Source organism: Symphodus melops (assembly GCF_947650265.1).
Source record: "Symphodus melops genome assembly, chromosome: 15".
Classification (NCBI taxonomy): Eukaryota; Metazoa; Chordata; class Actinopteri; order Labriformes; family Labridae; genus Symphodus; species Symphodus melops.
In genome coordinates this window covers 24793414-24813407 of record NC_136705.1, presented here as the reverse complement: position 1 = coordinate 24813407, position 19994 = coordinate 24793414, and the positions used below count along the sequence as shown (strand labels likewise).

General features: G+C 45.9%; 1 protein-coding gene across 1 annotated transcript in view; it reads left to right on the top strand.

Moving 5' to 3' along the window:
- Positions 1-19994, top strand: part of LOC306835992 (uncharacterized protein) — a 242486-nt gene that overhangs the window by 193341 nt on the left and 29151 nt on the right. The window contains exons 5-6 of the mRNA XM_079362844.1: positions 12543-12621; positions 19797-19835. Of these exons, the coding sequence (XP_079218970.1) occupies positions 12543-12621; positions 19797-19835 (118 nt within the window). The remainder of the gene's footprint in view (positions 1-12542; positions 12622-19796; positions 19836-19994) is intronic.

Below are 19994 nucleotides of genomic sequence, written 5' to 3'. Positions count from 1 at the left end.
CTCTCCCTCTTTACTCCTCAGTCCCATGTGATATCTCTGCATGCTCAGCCACTCTTCTTCCTCTGATCTAATTAGTCCCTGGGCACATCTTTAACGGACCGTATTTATCAGCAACATTAATTAGCATCTAGACTGGATATATTACTTAGAAAATAGTGGATGTGCTTGTTTATTAAAGTATTAACAGCAGGGGGGAAATACTCGCTCTTATCCCCTGGTATTAGTCACTTGGTGAGCCGGCTCATCCATCATACCCGTTCTACTGCAGGTTTTCTCCTCCTACTTATCCTTGTTTGTCTTTTTCTAAGTGCACATATAAAGGGATGTTAGATTAGCATTATTAATTACAAAGGCAGCCTGTCCCCTGTGTTACACAGTTGTTGCATTACCAAAGTGTCACCCAGCTCTTGTGGATAGTCGCCGAGGTGCACGGCTGGGAGATAACCAGCTCCCGCTCTCAGGTTTTAGGAAGCTTACATGAGTCAGTGCAGAAAAACACTGCTCGAAATGGGGAGGTCATTGATTTTCTAAGCGACAGCTCGACCGAAACAGATACTGTATTGATTGGAGACTTCCTTGGGATAGCTGCATAGAGCTGGAGAGGACTTTCTAAAAGCTTGAGAAACATTCGACTGTGGATCTGTACAGTGCAGTACCACCGTCCATCATGTGTGACACTGTAGACTACCTCAGCACCCTGAGTTAATGTAGCTGCTGCACCCTGAGCTAATGTAGCTGCTGCACCCTGAGCTGATGTAGCTGCTGCACCCTGAGTTAATGTAGCTGCTGCACCCTGAGCTAATGTAGCTGCTGCACCCTGAGTTAATGTAGCTGCTGCACCCTGAGCTAATGTAGCTGCTGCACCCTGATCTGATGTAGCTGCTGCACCCTGAGCTGATGTAGCTGCTGCACCCTGAGCTGATGTAGCTGCTGCACCCTGAGTTAATGTAGCTGCTGCACCCTGAGTTAATGTAGCTGCTGCACCCTGAGTTAATGTAGCTGCTGCACCCTGAGTTAACGTAGCTGCTGCACCCTGAGTTAATGTAGCTGCTGCACCCTGAGTTAATGTAGCTGCTGCACCCTGAGTTAATGTAGCTGCTGCACCCTGAGCTGATGTAGCTGCTGCACCCTGAGCTAATGTATAGCTGCTGCACCCTGAGTTAACGTAGCTGCTGCACCCTGAGTTAACGTAGCTGCTGCTCCCTGAGCTAACGTAGCTGCTGCACCCTGATCTGATGTAGCTGCTGCTCCCTGAGCTAATGTAGCTGCTGCTCCCTGAGTTAATGTAGCTGCTGCACCCTGAGTTAATGTAGCTGCTGCACCCTGAGCTAATGTAGCTGCTGCTCCCTGAGCTGATGTAGCTGCTGCTCCCTGAGCTAATGTAGCTGCTGCACCCTGAGTTAATGTAGCTGCTGCACCCTGAGTTAATGTAGCTGCTGCACCCTGAGTTAATGTAGCTGCTGCACCCTGAGCTGATGTAGCTGCTGCACAGAAAGAAACCACTGTCCCTGCTCTTTCCTTTGACTAAAATTACCTTGCTGAGCAGAATTTCATGTAGACAATTTTATTTGAGCTGCCAACAAGTGAAAGAATTTGATTCATATTCAAGAGTTGGGCACTGAGCTTTCTTCGACTAATCATGCTAATTAGACCCACTTTAGCTATTTTATTGTCGCTCAGGGGATGTTTTAATTTTTTTTTTCAGAGTGGGTTCTTGTTTAAAAACAGCCTGTTTTAGGAACCCTCCATGCTCATAAGCCCTCTGATGACTCAGACTGAACGTTCTTCCTGTATTAATGGCCTCTGAGGCTCTTATAGGGATCCCTCCTTGTTCGTCAGTGGCCTCTGTGTTAGCATGTTGCTACCCCGAGGTGCAGCACGACCAACACTCTGACAGTAATATAGATATATTACAGTCTCTCAGAGATGAATCATGCAAATCAGGGTGGGCTCTGGGAAAACAGCATTCTCTCCTTTTCCCTCGCTGCACTCAAGTGACTGTGCTCGAGTTCAGAGGGTGACAACATGTGCAGCATTGATGCAAACACAGCACAAGCTCAAATCTGAGCCGGTGTGTGTGTGTGTGTGTGTGTGTGTGTGTGTGTGTGTGTATATAGACTGTAATATATCTAAATCATTAAAATTTACTTGAAGATATGAAGTGAAAAAAACAGGCTTGAAGTGCTGGTCCATCCTTCCATTATTCATACTGCCTGTCCCGTTCGGGGTCACATGGCCTGGAGACGCTCCCTGCTTTCATTGGGCGAGAGTCAGGGCACACGCCGGATGGTCACCAGTCGATCACACGGCTTCATTCGTGCTCACACTCACGACTTACAGCGATTTAGAGTCGCAGAATAACCTAACCAGCATGTCTTTGAACAGCGGGAGGTCGAGAACCCGGAGAGAACTCACGACTCCACACATCACATCCATCATCTGATACCATCTCTGGTCTTGACTCCGTTTCTCTTTGAGAGTTCATGGAACTTAAATCTTAGGAGAGAAAGCTTCTGAATATTATTCTCCTCAGCTTGGTAACAGTTCTTCTCCCCCCTCAGCTTCTTCCTGCCGTATCAGCGCTGCCTAATTAGTCGTCTTCTTCCTCCTACGACAAAACTAATCCTGATATAGACGATATTCCTCACACCATTTTTTGTATTCCATATTGCGCCTAGCATCAACACCTCAAAGGTTAATGGGATTATTTTTAGTCATAGCTGCAGACGAGATTGTGAAGGAGATGAATATTAATTCAGAAGCTGTTGTTGATAAACGTGGAACCGTTAATGTCTCGTTTTAAACGACAAGAATCTCCAAGAACACGTCACGTTCAGTAGCTTTTGTTGTAAACACAAATACACTTTCACGAGTGAGAGACGAGGACTGAATCAGCTGAAAGTGTCTCTGTGGTTTTGTGAAAGACAAGATGGATCAAGGTGCATGTTGGGATCAAATGGATGCATCAATGGATTCCAGATAAGTGTGTGTGTGTGTGTGTGTGTGTGTGGATCTGTTCTGCACAGCTGTTTGTCATCCCAAAGAAAGCAAAGCTCTTCAGTGAGTGACACTCATTCACACACATCTCCACGGCCTCTGCTTTGGTTGATTAACCTGCTGTAAAGCTTGCGAGCCACTTACATGTATAATATGTAATCAGCCTCCCGTCTTCAGAGCAAACACCTTCAGGCATCTTCTCTCAGTCTGCTGCCGCCAATTTCAGCAGCACAGAAGAAACCCAAAGCAGACGGGTTTTATCTTAATCGCTGCTCTCAGAGGCTCTGATTTGAGTTCTCTCTGAGTGGACTGTTTTCTCTTCACCACAGAGTTTTAAAAAAAAAAATGTGTCAAATGTCATCTCTCACGATTGGTAAAATGTTAAAAACTTGATTTTAATAAAAATAGCAAAAAGAGGAGAAATTAAATTCACAAAGTTTCTAAATACGACAACAGCAGGTATCACAGCAGAACAACTTACTGAGTGCATATTTCTCCTGCAGCATGTTCTCATTCTCAGCACAGGTTCTGCCATAGACTCTCTATTTGTTAGTGATTTGTGTGTCTTGTAATGTTGAACAGTTTCCGCTCCTGTCATGGTGATCTTATCCACGGGCCCCTTAAAAAAAGCTTTCTACCTTCTGTTGTTGGTCACTGTAAATAAATACCCCCGACACTCGAGCGCTACACACATCCAACGAGCGGCTGTAAATTTCCCCGACAGATCTGACAAAGTCCAGATCAGATCTTCATTCCACTTTGTACGTTATGTCAAACAGCACCTCTGCTTTGAGGCCTCCTCTCATGTTTGATGTCGCCCACACCGCCATATGGTATCGCTCTCAGGATCGCCGCGTTCTGTTTTTTATTTCCTGCCATCACACTCCTCCATGCGCTCCGTTCAGCACTGTGTAAATCTACCGCAGCCTCGCGGCGGCTATCATGGTGTCTTAACGTGCAAAGGATCACCTTTTTAACGCCACGCATGCTCGCTTTCCTTTTAATGCTTTAGTGGAAATGTCTTTATCCTGTTTTATTTTTAAACGCCTTCAGACTCCTGGACGTGTTCCCTTCCTCTCAGGCTGAGTAGAAGGAGAGGAGTCTGTCTCTTTAAGGACGGTGAACACTCGGCCTCTAAACTTGGGATGAAACAATGAGCGTACTACTCAGCTGATTGTGTCTCTGTTTTGCATATGGAAGCTGTAATGACCCCTTCCTTTGAGGGCTTCAGTGTGGTCTTTAAAGCACACTGTGTGTGTGAGAGGGAAAAAAGAACAAGAGCTTTATATTCCTGCCTGAACTTAGCGTTAGCATCTTGTAAGTATGGGCTCTGTGATAACAAAGCTTCAGCTGAAAAACGAAAGGTAGGTGAAGCAGAATACTTCCTAATGAGAGCTCATCTTGACTTCACAGCGTTGACCTTCACGGGGAAAAAAACAAAACTGTATGTGGGTTAAAAGTGAAAGAGACTGCATCATGTGTTTACGAGCCGAGGAAGCTGGAGGAATAAAATAAGAACCATCACATGTGGAGTTTGAGACAAACTATTAAAACCTTTGTGATCAATGAGAGGTCGGTGGGACGAATACAGCAAAATAAAATACTATGAAATACAGAATAAAATACTTTAAATAATTTGAACCGACACTGCTCCATTACTTCGTACCGCACGTTTTATTATTTTAGATTGTTTATATCCTGGTCAGCCATTAATATGGCGTGTTTTTAAGTTTTACATTTTGACCCATGTCTCATCTGTTAACATGGAGGAGGCGGGGTTTATGACCGAAGGGAGCTCTAAATGTTTGGCTTCACTCCCAGGCGGCTGTTTGTCCATACGTCTTTATATACAGTCTGTGCTTTACACTAATAAGAAAGCAGTGGAGGGAGACGGGGTTTGGTGGCGAGTCCGTGTGAATCATCCGAGGAAACAGTGACATGTTTGTAAGATAAATTACAGGTCACCGGCGCCTCCTCCGTGCCTCTCCAGCTCCCGGCTTGTATTCAGCTGAGTGCGATTCTGCTTTGGGGAGCTGTGATTGGATTCCCATTCATCTGGCAGCTTTTTGTGTGATACTCAAACTGGAGAGGACCCGGCTGGAGCACAGCACATATTTCCTCCCAGGAAACCCCCCTCAGAACCGGTCAGGCCGAGACAAGGCAAACATACAGCTGAAAAGAAGAAGACGCTGGATGTGCCTGACGAGCACAGAGAGACGCCCTGACTGCACAAAACACGGGAGGAAAACATCAGACATGATTCATCTTTGGGAAAAGGAGAGAGGCGTTGCTTTATGTGCTCATCAGTGGATTCCATGTGTCTAAGACGGTGCTCCAGTCTCCCCTGCTGGACCTAAAAGGCTTTGCCCCTGTTGTGTGAAAACTGCTTCCATGTGACATGAAGCACACATCATGTCATGACTTCGTCGAGATGAGCTGGGCGCAGCAGCTTCAGCTTAGCGGATGTCTGTACCTGGCTGCACAGAGCAGACACTCAGCAGGTATCGACTGAACAGAAACAGGAAAAATGAAAATAGGAGAGTGGATTTGACAACCAGGCAGGATCAGCCCTGCACAGTCGTGGAGAGCAGACGAGCAGACTCCGAGTCTGACACCCACAATCCTTCAACCTGACGTGTGACACTGCTGTATGATATAGGTGGTCAATAAGGGAATTGGGAGCACAGCGAAGGTGTCAGAGGCCAGGCATTGCTTTAAGAGGGCTCGATGAGAGACATGAAGATGTGCTGAGGGAGACTGCAAGGTCTTATAGCAAGTGGAAACAAAGTGAGGGCAAGGTCACCTCCGCCTTGATGAAAACATACGAAAAAGATGCACGATGGAATTCAGGTTTTCCCTGCAGGGCCAACAGCAGAATCCCTGACAGGCATACTCCACACTGCCACACAAAGAGAGTTTCTTCAGCTTCCAAAAAACACGATGGTGATAATAATGGTCAACTTCAGAAGTCCGAACCTCATTGGTCTGAGCAGCATGGTGCTCGAGTGCGGCGCAGCACAGAAGTTTGGACCTCAAACATTTTGAATGACTCAGAACATTGGTGGCACTTCCTCCCTCCAGCTTCACGTGTTCTGCCTGTTCAGCAGAGGTTGGCTGTCCAGAGGTCACATCATTACCGATGCAGCCATGGATCATAGATACAGCCCTCACATTAGTCCTTCCTTCATCATTCCCCTCTGACCTCGTCCGCAGCTGCACCTCCTCTCATCTTTATGAAGAGAAAATGGCCCGATCCGTCACACTCCCACTATTCCCCACAGACCCAACACATGTGCTCCATCACTATAATTATTCGACCATCCATATTAATTGACAAATTTGTCAGCGGAGTCCATTGCAGCATTGGTCACATGCCAAAAAGATGCAGTAGTATAGTTAACCTTAAATCTCTGGAGGCGATGTCTTGTTCTTGAGATCTGAAGATTCTCATTAAATACATGCGGCTTCACGTATAGCTGCAGTCAGTGGATGGCCGTTAATCGAGGAAGTTAAACAGCCACTTTAGGATATTTTCAGCCGCTGGTTTTGGTTGTTTTATCGTAAACTTTACTTGGGACTTTAAAATCCATAAAGTCTGCCGTCCTCTTTCAGAAAGATAAGGAATAAAAACGGTCTAAAATGAAATTCAGGGGTTCAATTGTGAAGTTTTTTTTATGCTGAAATAGTGTCTGTCTTTAAAAAAAGAAATAAAATTCAGAGAGCGCAGTGCTTCTGCTGCTGGCAGCGGCTGCTGGCAGGAACAGCTCAAAGCCTGTGAAAGTCAAATGCTGTCTCTTTCACTTTGAGAGAACAATTTTTGAAAATGCGAGCTAAAATGCTCGACGCCTCGAGCATGCTGTACTCCAATTTCTGTCTACAATACCATGCAGCAATGAAGCCTGAATAATACAGTAGGGACTATTTGTTCAGCTCTAATGTGTAAAAAATGTGAGGCACACACAGCAGTTGTTGAATTAACATACAAATTGCTGATTTATTATCTTGTGGATTTTTCCAAATCTAGCAAGACAGCGTTTTCCCGATCAAATGTTTTACATTCTGCCCCGCGTACGGCTTTAGACGCAGCGTGCCGATGTCTAACGCTGATGAAATAACCAGGCAGCTTACCAGACTCTTATCACTTTCTCTTTAGTCACGCTGTGCTGAGCTCTCGTGCATGATTGTGTACAGAAGCAGTTACCAAAAAGTGTCATCTGTTTGGAAATATGAAGCTGGCTCCATTGACTGTCCTACAGGCCTTATCATGATGTAGTGCAGATGTGATGTCGATCGGAGCTCAGCGCTCTCCGAGCCGGTGTCAGGCCTCTCCTTTGATGTATGGATCGGAGGCGTTTTGTTCAAAGGGAGAACCTTTTCTGGGCCCTTCTTTGAAATGATAATTCGCCATCTTGCTGCAGACTCTGCAGACGGGGTCAATCAAAGTCAAACGGTGGAGCTGTTCCCAGCTTCACCCGAGTGTCAGTCCTGCCACCGACAGAATCAACGGGTCCAGGCGGTGGACACGGTCTCTGTGAGGAGCAGCGCTTCACTGTGCAGCCCCGGTGTGGCGCACGGGACGGATATTTGATGTTATTCTTTAATCCTGTCTGACATCCAACACTCAGTGTGGGACGAAACAGTGCACTCATCCGTGCACTGCTCCCTCTCGGTGGCCGCTGATGATGACGTCACTGTGAACATGAAGCATCAGCAGGAAGTTCAGTGATAAATCATCTTCTAGGGAGGGAAATGTGTACAAAACTTTTTCACATAATGATCAAGTATTAAATGTTTTTGCACCACTGATCCTGTCAGTGGTGTCTTTAAGCTTTGAGGTCATGTGCCTGTTATTCTGAGCGAGCTGCAGTTCTTTTAAACACTCTGCTTGTAAAAGGGAAGTGAGTTAAAGTGTGAGTGGATGTTTCGGTTTTCCTAAAATAACAACGCCATTTGTTTTCATCATCGTATAAGAACAAAAATATGACAACGCTTTTGAGTCTCGTTCAAATCCAAACTCAAAAACCTCCGAGCTATGATTCAGTTTCTGCTTCGACCCTGGCTGAGTTTTTCTGTGGGTTGCTGCAGCGACGGAGGAGGAGGAGGAGGACACAGGTGTGTGTAATTACATCAGTAATAAGGCCTGGATATGGTCCACCTGCCTCAAAGTGAACCCTCGATCCAATCCTGCGCTGCTGACAACAAAGGAGACAAGCACTCGCTGATTATAGCTTTGATGATGCAGCTACGAGGCCGGGCTTTATGGAGAGATATTTCTGGCTCAGGAATAATTTGCTGGAATTATTCAATCTGTCTTGAACAATGACATGTACTATCAGCGTACAATCACAGGCACAGCGCTCATATGTCATGTCAGAGATGAATAAATCATAAACACAACATGTATTTCCTGTGTGGATGTCGGCGTGTTTGATGCACATAAAGTTCATTATGCTCAGACTCCGTGATGGATCGGTGACCTGCCCGCCGACGCACGCCGATGTTTTTATTCACCGCGACCTTCAACAAAAACAAATAAAGCAAACGACTGAATTGTTTCAGCCGGCGTTAATATCATATATCAGCTGTCACTGACGTCCATCTGGATGAAACCATTCAGGGTTCAGAATGAGCCAAAGCCTCAGTAACAAGGCAGCACACACACACACACACACACACACATACACACACACACACACACACACACAAAGGCTTCCCTCGGGTTTAGGCTCCAGCTGGAGGGACATGCTCGGACAACCTGTCCCCATTATTGTTTGTGACAGAATCAAGAAGGAAATGCAAGTAACAAAAGTGCGTGCGTTGTGTCTGCACGTCAGACTCTGCTGGCACTGCCCTCCGTGTAATTACGGGCATGGGTGGCCGGCTATGACAGCTCATCTGTTAGCCGGCCAGCAGGAGTGTGAGGCACCTGGTGAGCCCTGCACCACAATGATGAGCTGCAGATACGCACAAATTAAAAACCACATACAGCACTTCACGTCCGTACTCTTTCACTCAGCTCATTATCAGAGAGGCCGCCACGAACTGACTGATTTCAGGAGCCATGCTAACGAGCTAGCTGAGGCTGCACCACTGACATGATGGCTTTAATTAGCCTCATCTTATCGTATATTCAGAAGCCAATTACAGCTGAGCAGCACGCTTTGGACTTGATTAGGCGCCATGAACAAAGATTCTGCACTTTGTTATTGAAATGTGATCTTAAAGCTGCGTCACTCAGTATTTTACAGCACAGACTGTTTTTTTTCAGTCTTCTGATTGGGTGACAATGCTTTTCTTTGATGTTCAAACACACCGTTTTTGTCCCCCCCCCCCTCCGTCAAGTGAATTCATAATTTTTCAAATTCAAATGTTAGCTGGCCGAGCTTCCACCAATTAAAGTTCGAAGAGCAACAATTCAAGCAGACAGGAAAGACTCACAGCTTCCTGTGCAGAACAGGACGAGCGTCCCGTGTGCAGCCGGGGGGGGGTTGGGGGGGTTGGGGGGGGGGAGCAATCATAATGTGCTCACCCTTTGGCAGAACGCCCCCCAATCAGGGATGAGTAATGACCGGGCAGGTTAGCATGCCGTGATCCCAGCTTTCTAATTAGTCTTCCATTAACTTTTTCAACCTTGACGGCTGCAGGGTGCACGCTCAAAACACACACGCACACACACACACACACGCACGCACACACACACACACACACACACACACACACACACAGGCTCTCTTTTTTAACGTGCACATCTAAAATGAATATTTAGCCACATTTCTTACCGCTCATTATAATCGTGCTCTCTTATCCAAGTTGACAAAGCTTTTATGAGACTGTTTATAATCCAACATGAAGAAATAACTCGCCGTTTGGGTCTCCGGTTAGCTAAACGGTCGTGTCGTTTGCCCCGTGTGCGGAGGCTGAAGCCCCTCATCGTGGCAGCTGTGGGTTTGAATCCGACCTCCTCTCCCTGCACTTCCTGTCTCTCTTGTCCAGAGACGTCTAAGAGGAGTGGCACTTCCAGCTTTTTCAACAGCGAAAAGATTTAAAGCATGCATGACAGAAAGTACGCGTGTGTTTCAGGACTGATCGGCATCTAACGAATGTTGTTTATGGATAAAAACGGTGTGTTTGCTTCTCAAGGCTGCACACTCATTCATCGATTGTCCTGCTTCGACTCTTCAGCTCTACATGTGTGCATGCAGGAGATAAGGCGCCTCTGAAAGAATAAGCACAGACTGGTAGGTTTTTACTTCTACAAAGAAGAAGCCAGAGTTCACCTTCTCTGTTACATTCGATTCATTTTACAGCGTTGTGTTTGTTTGTTTGTTTGTTTGTTTGGATGCAGACAGAATGTCAAGGTCTCAACACCCGAGACTGGGGGCTTTTCTTTGGCATCCTGGTCTGGCTGATATCTGTCAAAGACCATACGATGTGTCTCTGATCTGCAGAATAAAAGAAACCTTCCCCGAGCTTTCTGCAGAATGTGGACATGCTGTAACAGAAACTCCACAAAGAGACTGACAGAGAAGGAGAAGGAGGCAGAGAGTGTACATGACGCGGGTGCTGAGAGTTTGTTTCTTTGGGCTTCTTTCAGCACGACGTGTCAGTAAACTCAGAAAATAAAATCTTATACTATTTCTCCTTATCTTTATCGCATATAACAAAAAAAATAAGACAACATATTTGTGGCCTTTTTTGGGGGGCTTGTACACACACAGACACACACACACACACACGCTTTTATGTGGCTCAGGAAAATATAAATTCATGATTCATCCAGTTTCCCGGTGGGTAGTCGGTCTGAGAATGGAGCGTCATAAAAGAGTAATGGAGATTCCTGGGGAGCTGCTGTCCTGTGGCCTTCCTGCACCCAGTGGTACGCTCTATCTTGGCGCGTTATCGCTTTTTGCACAATCTGTTTGTCAGCGCGCCCGTGACTTCAAAGGACACTTAAAGCTTTTCTTTTGTTTTCAGTCGGGGGGGGGGGGGGGTTGAACGGTTCAGAGAGGGAGTCGAGATTTTATGAACAAAGACCACCCCCCAAGACTTCCAGCAAAATATAATATAAGCATCCCGGATCCAGCTCCTAACATTTACTCCAAAGCACAGATCATAAACTATTAATAGATATTTGTCTGTAGGAGGTTTAGAAGGGCCCCTCTTTGAATCCGATCCGTGTGTGGTGCCGGGTCAGGGACGGGGCGAGAGCTGGCGAGCTTCCTTTATTCTCTCATAACTTCACTTTCCCGCATGAAGGAGGACGGAGGGCAGATAGCCGCCATTATAGCTGTTGTGTAAAATTGCCATTATTCAGTCGAGCGATTACCTGCTGCTGAGGTGTGTAATGCATCTCTGTCTGTGACTGACGCCTGCACATCTGAGGCTCCGCCGGAGGAAGTGGAAGAGGTGACCTCGTCCTCTGCCGTCTTTCAGCAGCCTCGTGTGAGACACATTATCATACGCACGGCGAGTGAAGGCCTTACATCTCTGCTTCAAAACAAACTACGGGCTCGCTGTTTGCAGAAACATTTACACAGGCCTGTGGAACGTTACCTGCGGTTGGTGCCACCTGTCTGTTCTTTTCAAAACAGTACATGCATCAGTCCGTAGGTTTAAATGCACCGTCGATGCATCGAGCTCGATGTCCCATCGTGGGAGAATCCATTCGTCTGACTCCGCCGCAGTAGATCCCCAATTCTGCTAGTTACAAGTGGATGTTTTTCCTGTTAGAATAGAATGGCTTCATTTTCATCTCACAATTGAGCAACGAAATTATTTAAAGTGAAACAAAGAAACGAAGAAAAGCAAGAAAAATATAAAAAAGTAACTCTAATTAGAGTTTTTTTACAGGTAAATTATAAATAGATGTTGCAGAAATATGAAATAAATATTTGCACAGTAAGAAATGTAAACTGTAGCAGAAATATAATATTGACCTATTACCGTACATTACATACGAAGCAGTCAACAAACAATGCTCTTTGTCTCTCAGGAACATTTCTGCAAGATGTCGACGGGAGGCGATTTGAACACGCTGAGAGCAAACGAGCGCGGTGATGGCGTTTACATCCTGTGAGCGCTCGGATCTTCTTCACCTGAAGAGGCGGATTTATACTCTGTTCTGTTTTGTTAATACCTTGAATACGTCCAGTCACATAAAAGCACTGAAACAAATAACTCTCCCGTCCACCATCTTGGATTTGTTGCAGCAGCGGCGTGCATCCTGAGTTATAGACTTTCATTTATTTAATTTCTTTTGTACTTCCTGTTTCGGGTGAAGTGTTCTCCACCCCTCATCCTCAACGGTGCAATTTCACGTTGTTGCACTTTGTCGGATTCTGTGGGGTATTGCTCGGCTCAAACCACTTCAGCCACTCACTAATGCTCCCTCTGATGTAATGTGCTGTAATATTCCCTGAAAGATGTCTCCGGGTGTCTCCTTACGCAGGGTTACTAATGGAGTTCCCTGAATGGCCGTGATTTTGTCCCGTTGATCCTTCCCGTTAAACGAGCACACACTGACGTCTGCCTCTTTTCCTCCACAGATCACTCGGGTCATCTTCTGTGTCTTCCTGGAGACCGACTTTGTCATCTACAAGAAGAAGATGTCTGAAATCTTTCAAGGTAAATGGACTTTCTTTCAAAATGCACTGTATAAAAAAAAACAACCAAAGCAGGGACTTGACAGCACTCAGTTTTCTTTTGACAAAAGTGAAAAAGTTAGCGACAGATTGTCATTCTGTTGCTCGTCCTGCTACTTCCACGTCGTTCTTTTTACGTCTCGTCTCACCTGGTAAAAACAGAAGCAATGTATGGACCGAGCTTTGATTCGATAAATAGTTAACACAGGCAGCCGAGTATCTTCACCACTCAAACACATTTCATCTTGTACCGAGAGCAAGCTGAGGATTTTTAATGCCGCGTTCTTCCGAAGGTGTCTTTGAATGATTTATTCCATTGGCAGCTTTGCTACCTTTTGTATCACAGGAAACATCTGCAGCTGAAGAGACGTCGTCCCTGGAAGCTGTCAGGCTTTGGTGACACCTTCAAATGTTAACGAATTCACCGCACCCGGCCGTTTGGGAGATGAACAGTGAGAATGTGCTTTGCAGACAGTTGGTAAAACAAGTGTGGCGCTGCCTCGGTAGGATTGGAGGAGTTGAGACTTCTCGTCAGTGAACCAGCTAGCTGATCATTTACATAATGGTTGATATTCTGATGAGATTTTAATGTCAGATTTGATTGACTGTGATAATGGCGCTCGGTAGAAAATGTCCCTCGAAAGAACAAAAAAATTCGGGGATGCATAACAACCAGTATCTGTCCTTGGTTACGGCTCCTCCACTCTCTGTGTGAAATAAACAAACATCCATTATCTTCTCCTCCCGCTCTCCTTTCTGTCCCTCTTTCAATTCCCTCCTCTCTTTCATGCCATCATCTTTTTTTTTTTCGGGGGCCAGGCACAGTCACCAGCCCTGATGGGCGCTCCACGGAGGATTGAGTTTAATAGCCGGGAGCCGAGAGAGGCTGGCTGGTTCCAGCAGCCTAGCATTACCTCCCTTTTTACCTCACTTTTCCCCAGCCCTCCTCCCCCCCCCCCACCCCCGACGGAATACCTGCTCTCAGGCCTCCATCTCGCCGCTCCCAGACGAGGGCTGTTTTGTTCCCCCTGAGCTCCCGTCATCTGTCCCGCTCCCCGCCCAGCCTCTTCCCGGGAAGATTACATTCTGGGGAGAGACCTTAATTATATTGCCTGCCCCCGTGCTCCCAGCAGCCGTCTCATCATATTAGTGCTCTGAGATGAGAATGTGGAGCTGTTGTTCTCCAGTTATCACTCTCACCCTTTACAAGTGCTGTCAGTGGATGAACGCTCCGTGTCGGTCCATGAGTGAGAGCCGAGAGGAAACAAAACAACCGGCCGAGGAACTTCTGAAAACTCATCAGAAGAAAACTCTTTGAAAAATATTGTTTCCAATCAAGCAATCTGAGGAGCAGCGATGGGCTGAGTTAATCACTCCGACACTCGTATCGATGTTCACAGGATTTCCTGCTGCCGTGGCGGTGTGAGAGGAAACTCACCACTCAGACAGTCCTGAAGTCATTCAGTCAAAAGTTCAGTTATATGAAGCATGTCTTCAACAACATACAAACTGTTTCTTTCTTATCTGACATGGACATGCAGCCACATTTAACCATGATGCACTGCTCTAATGGTTTCTGTCCACGGGAGGCTTTCAGAAATGATATCAGATAGAAAAGAAGAAGATGAAAACAGTCCAGTTGTAAAGACAGTATAGACCCTATAGACCTCAGCTGGTCTCAAGCCCTCCGTGACCTGAAGAATCTGAAGAACAAATACTAATGAGAGAATGCGTGTCCATCCGCAGTCCACAAATCACACTCTCATTCTGATTACTGGAAGACATTAGTTTCCCAAGAAGACGTCAGGTTGTGTTTTCTTTGGATCGTTGGAGCCACTTTGATGACTGAGAGCCGACGCTGCTCCATCTTCTGTCTGGATTAGTGAACATATGAGACATTTACCAAACTGAGACGATGCAAAACACAACATTCATGTGCACATTGTTTGTGAGTTAAGCTAGTAGCATCTTAAGGTGTTGTGTCGCGCATGTGTCCTGAGGCGTGACGAGCTGCAGGAACGAGCAAGCCATCAGGTGACGCTCTGATTGGACGGTAGAGCCCGGCAGCAGAGCGGATGACGTGTCGGTCTGGTGCTAAAGGAGGCTGATGTGGTAGCCGCCTCAGTCAGCGTGAGGCGACTGGTTCGCTCTCCAACCACAGCCGATGTTTCGCCGAGGTGACATTTAAATTGCTAAATTATCGTAATTTCGATGGAGAGTATGATTATGTTACCGATACGATCATTATCGTACATCTGGCAACACAGCTCGAGATTGAGGCAGATATGTTGTTTTTTTTACCACCCACCTGCTCCCATCTTTAAACTCCTGTGCACGTCTGAAGCTTTCACCTTGCTCTCTATGAAAACAGGAACTCGTTTAAGATTTCCCACAAGGAAGAACGCCAAGGTAACGTAATTGCTGGTGCAAGGAAGTAGATTTAAATGTCTTCTCCATACAGGCTGCAGCCGGTAGATGTGTGTTTAACAAGGAGCTGAAAAGTGTGCTTTAAAAGAAAGAGGCGCTGATTGGTATGATTGCACCATGTAGGGAATGCGTAACCCCGTTGTGTAAAAAGACTTTCATTTAGCCAGAGCAGGATGACAGTAGTGAATCAGAGGCTGTGAATTAACTCTGCAGGTGTGCTCCAGCACTTTCAGAACATCCCATCATCCTCTCTGCTAGAGACGTGACAGTCAGGTAGATTTTGTGGCATCACCGAAATGCATCACAGAGGAATGCGCTCGCTTTCTCTCACTCTCTCCGTCACGTCCTTTTCCTCCTCGCTAATTCTCCCTCGCACCTCCTCCTGTTCCCCTCGCCCATTACCTCGCCCCTGCGCTCGCTTTTCTTCTCTCTCGTTATATCACGGAGGAGCCTCTCCGCGTGCTGGTTTGGAGCCGTTATGGATAGCGGCCTTGATCTTCCTCCGTTGTGTGTGTACGAATGAGAAACGGAGGATCCTCCCTGTGACATCAGTTTCAAGCATATCGCCGGCTGAAAAAAGCCACAATAGATTTTTTATTGAAGTCCTACTATTCTCATTTTTCATCGTATTGCTGCTCCCCTCATATTCAAGCAATCTGTCAAGTGACAATGACTGGAGCAGGAACGTGTAAACAGGACATTTGCATACAGGAAATTGCTTTATTACAATGTGCATTCCCCACAAGCTGTCACCAGGAGAGAGCCAAAATATGGTTACATCTCTGCAGAAGGAGGAATGTGAAAGATAGTCGAGCACGGCGGCGTGCAGTCACATCAGCGGCGACACACAAACAAACGCATGCATATAAAACAGGAGGATGCAGCCGTTCCTGCATCGAAGAAAAGAACATCGACAGCCCAGTGAAAGATCCAAACAAATGACTCAAGGTTTTCTTTGCACAGGAATCTGCCTGATGCCGAAACAGACGCACCGGAGGAGCTGTTGTTTGATGAGTAATGATGAAGTTCGTTTTGTGCAGCGGCCGCTCAAGGAGACACTTCAGCTGTCGAGAGTCGCACGTTTTGTAAGGAGGCCTCTGGAACAGACGAATACTGAAATATGCAAATAGACAAACAAGCTTCCTCCAACACGTCTCTTTATGTAGCACCGTTCATTATTCATCCTTCATCCTGGCAACTGAGCTCACAACCAGCCGCAAAGTTACCTCTTCATTTCTATGACAGTTAAGAATGAATCAGCTCTCTGAGGTCAGAGATGCATCAGATGTTTAGAAAAACTATTTAGCTGATTTGTTTTCTTTTATCACTCGATCCAACTCTGGTACGCTTGACATCGACAGGTTTGTCGTCGCTGAGAGCTTTTTTTTTTTTTAATACTGTCATTGCAAAATTTGCACATTTTAGGCCACTGCTTTGTTTAACTCTGTCAGCCGGGGGGGCCCCCTGCTGACCAGGGCCCCCCTGCTGGCCTGGGGCCCCCTGCTGGCCTGGGGCCCCAAGTCTTTCCTGTTGACAAGCAGCAGCTCTGTCTAAAGTGCTTAAACAGTCTTAATATCTGCAACCAAAAAAGAGTGTTTGCACGCACCTCAACCAGGCGACCACAAAGTCACATTTCTGTAACGTATCGTAAGTATAACCATTAATTGATTACCATATAGGCTTAATCAAGGCCATTAATCATCAGACATGATGCCATTAAGTATTCATATCGGCTCATAGATCGTGATTGACCGCACGCTTGCCCTGCCTCGTCTTATTTGCGAGCGTGGAAGCAGTCAGGCGGCTGTGGTTGAAGGGAGTAAAAAGCCTGTTGGAATTGATTCTGGGTTCACGCCGCCACTAATATGATCCGGGTGGCTGCCCACAAGCTGGGCTCCTCTCCTCCTCAATCAGACGCAGTGCTGACAACATTAACGCAGCCCGCCGACCTGTGCAGGGCGCCGCGTTCTCGCTTCACTTTCCATGGTACGCGCACGCTGCTATCACACAGACACACGTGTCGTATGTGGACACAGGATGTGAAACGGCCACAGGAACCCTGTGAGGGGTGAAGATGAAGTCAGTGGCGTTCCCAACGGGGGCGGGGAAATGAGGACAGCACGGTGTGTTAGCGATGTGACGGTGAGGCGGCTCACAGACTCTCCGTCAGCTTTAGTAGATATGAGGATCCAGTTTAGCTCATCACATGTTCGGGTTTAAAACGCAGACATGTAGGAGGGACATAAATACTCTGCTTATCAACACGCACAGCATTGGCTGGACATGGTTTAATACAGTGTGTATTATAATCCAGCGTCCAGGCTCCGCCCTGCCATCATCCCTCAGACAGAAACACTTCTTTCACATTCATCTCAGATATTTGATGCAAAGATAAATACATGTTGCTTTGTCTTTCTGAGCATGATTTGGTTTTCATTCGGTGCCAGTTTTGCGTGATATTGATGAAGTGATGGAAAGCAGGTTAATGAGTCTGTATGTTGTGTTTTATTTTGAAATTGACTGGATGCTCTGTGCGTGTCTTTGTCTTGACTTCCTGTCAAGAAAAAGCACTTGCGTATTTAAAACAGAACAGAGCGTAGCGCCGCTGCTAGCATGCTCAAAAGCACGCTTTTGATTTGTTAAATCAAAAAGTAAATGAAGTGATAAAACACATCGATGTGCCGTCCAACATTAACTGAAAACATCTTGTAGGAGAATGTCTCTTTCCCTTTCATGTCATGAGTTGAGTGTAAGGATTAATATGATAATGTTGATGTGACATGATCAGCATCTGGTTTGAATTCCTTCAGAGGATCTGGAGAGATCTGCAGGAGGATGTAACTCAAACACATCCCCTCCATGACAGCACGGCTGAACTGTAATAATTATATCAGAGCAGGTTACAGAAGCTGACACAACCTATGTTTCCATCCTGGTACTATTGTTATTCTGTATCAGAGGGCCTTCTTTAGTTTCCCCCAAGCAGGGCGAGATTAATGCTCTGTTCCCTTAGATTCAGTGTTATACAAAAGAAAAGTCTGTCGCTGCATCCACAGGGAGCTGTGATGGTGACACTTCCACAGAACAGATGACAACAGCCTTTCATCAAAGCTAACACTAGCTTTTCCTTGTTAAGCGCGGCGCCATCATTCCTCACTCTCATGCACGGCCTTACACACTTATTAATCTCACACACTTCCTTTTGATTCATGTGAATTAAAACACGAGAATATACAGACTTTATATGTGGAGTCAAAGCAGCGTGAGGCGTGCACAAGTGTGTGTGTGTGTGTGTGTGTGTGTGTGTGTGTGTGTGTGTGTGTGTGTGTGTGTGTGTGTGTGTGTGTGTGTGTGTGTGTGTGTGTGTGTGTGTGTGTGTGTGTGTGTGTGTGTGTGTGTGTGTGTGTGTGTGTGTGTGTGTGTGTGTGTGTGTGTGTGTGTGTGTTCGTACGTGATCCGGGAGGAGGCATCAACAGTTCCTCTCACTCCATCTCCCACCGTGCAGCTCGACTCATCCACCCAGAAACATCCTCCACTTCACTCCGTCTGTCTCGCACAAAAGAAGCACAGAGACAAGAGCAAATCAAAGGGATGTTTTTTTTTTTTGTTGTTTTTTTTTGTAAGGCGCTGTTGTCCAGCCCGGCCTGCAGTCCGTGTAATTTGAAGAAATGGGCGTTTTTTTGTGTCATTTATGCTGAGCCGACCAGTGTGGATTTAATTGAAAACGAATGTATAGTGAATTTGAGCGCACATAGGCAGTCATTTGGGGAAATAACTCCTCGGATCAAAGGCCGTCTGCTGAGGAACGCAGAGAGGCTGTGACGGTTGTGAAGATTTTGGAGCTTCGTAAACGCTGGGGAAAAAAAGAAAAAAGGAGGAGGATAAGCTGGCTTTTCACGGGCAAAAAAAGAGAAAAAACATTTTCTGTTCTGTACCAAAAGAATCAAATTTCAATCACTTTCAAAGAAGCAGATGCAGAAACTGTGACGACAGATTTGTTTTTGAACACCTCTTTTCAAACTTTGAGGTTTTTTTATGCAGTTTTTTTTATTTCACTCCACATGACTGTTTGTACCAAACGGTAACCTCTGGTGTTAAAAAATAAAGCCAATGCTGAAGTGCAAAAATCTGCAGTTCTTCCAGTGTCCACTAGAGGCTGACTTCAAAAGACCCAAAAGTCCCATCCACACAGTTCACATCCTGGAACTAAGATTGGTCTGAGTGGTTTATTCAAGCACTTTATTAATGCAGTACCTATTTTAACCTCTAGGGGTCAGAGCTACGTACCGCTCCTTTAATATCTTATTAGACTCCCTTTATGGTTCACTCCACAGAATAAGATGTTGTTTGTAAGAGTTTTAAGTTCTGCAGTCGGCAGGATCATCGAATGCGTCAAAGATGAAAACGAAAACGTTTCCTCCAGAAGTTAATCTCGTTTTATTTTTGCAAACTCACGATACAGATTCAGTTTGAAATAGTTTTTTACATTTTACTTTTTGTTCTTTTTAAGATAACACCTTGTTTCACAGAAGGTAAAAACGCCCCCTGCTGAGGCTACGTCCACTACATGATGCAATTCTGAGAACACAGAGTCCTTCGCTGGTTTAGCGTTATGTCACGAAAATGTTCTGCTCCCACGGAATAATGGCGTGAGACCTGGCGTGATGACTTGCACTATTCTGCATTATGAAGTAACATAGTTTGACTGGCTGTCTTTTTCTCCCTCTGCAGACAATGACATGGAGGTTACAGAGGAGCAGCTGAGGGGAGGTGAGTGACAGATTATTTCATGGCTGCCTTTTCTCCTTAACACCTCCATTAGAGCGCGCACACACACACACACACACACACACACACACACACACACACGGGGCAGGCAGGCTGAGTGAGCGGCGCAGCGTCAGCCGCTGACACTGATTTGCAGGCTTT